This window comes from Eimeria mitis, genomic scaffold (assembly GCF_000499745.2).
Source record: "Eimeria mitis Houghton genomic scaffold, Emh_scaff3231, whole genome shotgun sequence".
NCBI lineage: Eukaryota > Apicomplexa > Conoidasida > Eucoccidiorida > Eimeriidae > Eimeria > Eimeria mitis.
Genome location: NW_013571569.1, coordinates 4,946 through 6,142, shown reverse-complemented (window position 1 = coordinate 6,142; position 1,197 = coordinate 4,946). Strand labels below are relative to the sequence as shown.

Below are 1,197 nucleotides of genomic sequence, written 5' to 3'. Positions count from 1 at the left end.
CAGCAGTTACAGCAGCATCAGCTGCAACAGCAGCAGCTACAGCAGCAGCAGCTGCAGCAGCAGCAGTTACAGCGACATCTGCAGCAAGCCCCGCAGCAGATTCTCAGTCCTCATCCGCAGCAGCACATGCAGCAACAACAGCTGCAGCAACAGCAACTGCAGCAGCAGCAGCTGCAGCAGCAGCAACTGCAGCAGCAGTTTTTGCAACAGCAGCAACTGCAGCAGACAGCGATGCACGGTCCGCAGCCTCAGCTGCTGCTTACTCAGCAGCAGCAGCAGCAGATGCAGCAGCAGCAGCAGATGCAGCAGCAGCAGCAAATGCAGCAGCACCAGCAGCAAATGCAGCAGCAGCAGCAGCTCCTGCAACAGCAACGTCTACGTGCGGCACAGCAGCAGCACCTACAGCAGCAGGTGAAGCAGCAGCAGCACCTGCAGCAGCAGCAGCAGTATATGGGTGGGCTCCCTATGGGACTGCAGCAGCAGCAGCAGCAGGGTATGATAAGTCCGCAGCAGCAGCAGCAGCAGCAGCAGCAGCAGCTGCAGCAGCAACAGGTATACATGCGGCAGTTGGCCCAATCCCCAAGTAAGCGGTGAATGACGCAACCAGCAGCAGCAGCAGCAGCAGCAGCAGCAGCATTAGCAACACCAGCAGCAGCAGCAACAGCAACAGCAGCAGCAGCAGCAGCAGCAGCAGCAGCAGTATTATTATTTTGTGTTGCATGCGTTTTCTCTCTTTGTGCTGCAGCTCCTCTCTCTCTCAATTCTGCTGCTTTGGGGCCCCCCTCCTTCGATGCCCAGTCTGTCCCTGTGGGGCCCCCTGTATCTCACCCCAGCAGCAGCAGCAGCAGCAGCAGCAGCAGCAGCGGCAGCAGCAGCAGCAGCAGCAGCAATGCAGTTGACAGAGGGGTACCGGGGGGCCCCCGCACCTCCCCCCGCACTCGGGCGTCTCAAACCTTCGTGAGGTCGGGGGCCCCCATTCGTGCTGCTTCTGTTTCAGCAGCAATAGCAGCAGCAACAGCAGCAGCAGCAGCAGCTGCTGCTGCTCCTGCTGCAGCAACTAGCCCTGGGGCAAAGGATAGTCCTATGGGGTCCCGCCAGGTGCAGCAGCAGCATCAACAGCAGCAGCGTCACCAGCAGCAGCGGCATCAGCAGCAACAGCGTCATCGGCAGCAGCAACAGCAGCAGCAGCAGCAACAG

General features: G+C 60.1%; 1 protein-coding gene across 1 annotated transcript in view; it reads left to right on the top strand.

Annotated features, from left to right (window-relative positions):
* Positions 1–1,197, top strand: part of EMH_0063610 (uncharacterized protein) — a gene marked incomplete at both ends in the record, with an annotated part of 5,143 nt that overhangs the window by 463 nt on the left and 3,483 nt on the right. The window contains 2 exons of the mRNA XM_013498163.1: positions 3–552; positions 746–1,098. Of these exons, the coding sequence (XP_013353617.1) occupies positions 3–552; positions 746–1,098 (903 nt within the window). The remainder of the gene's footprint in view (positions 1–2; positions 553–745; positions 1,099–1,197) is intronic.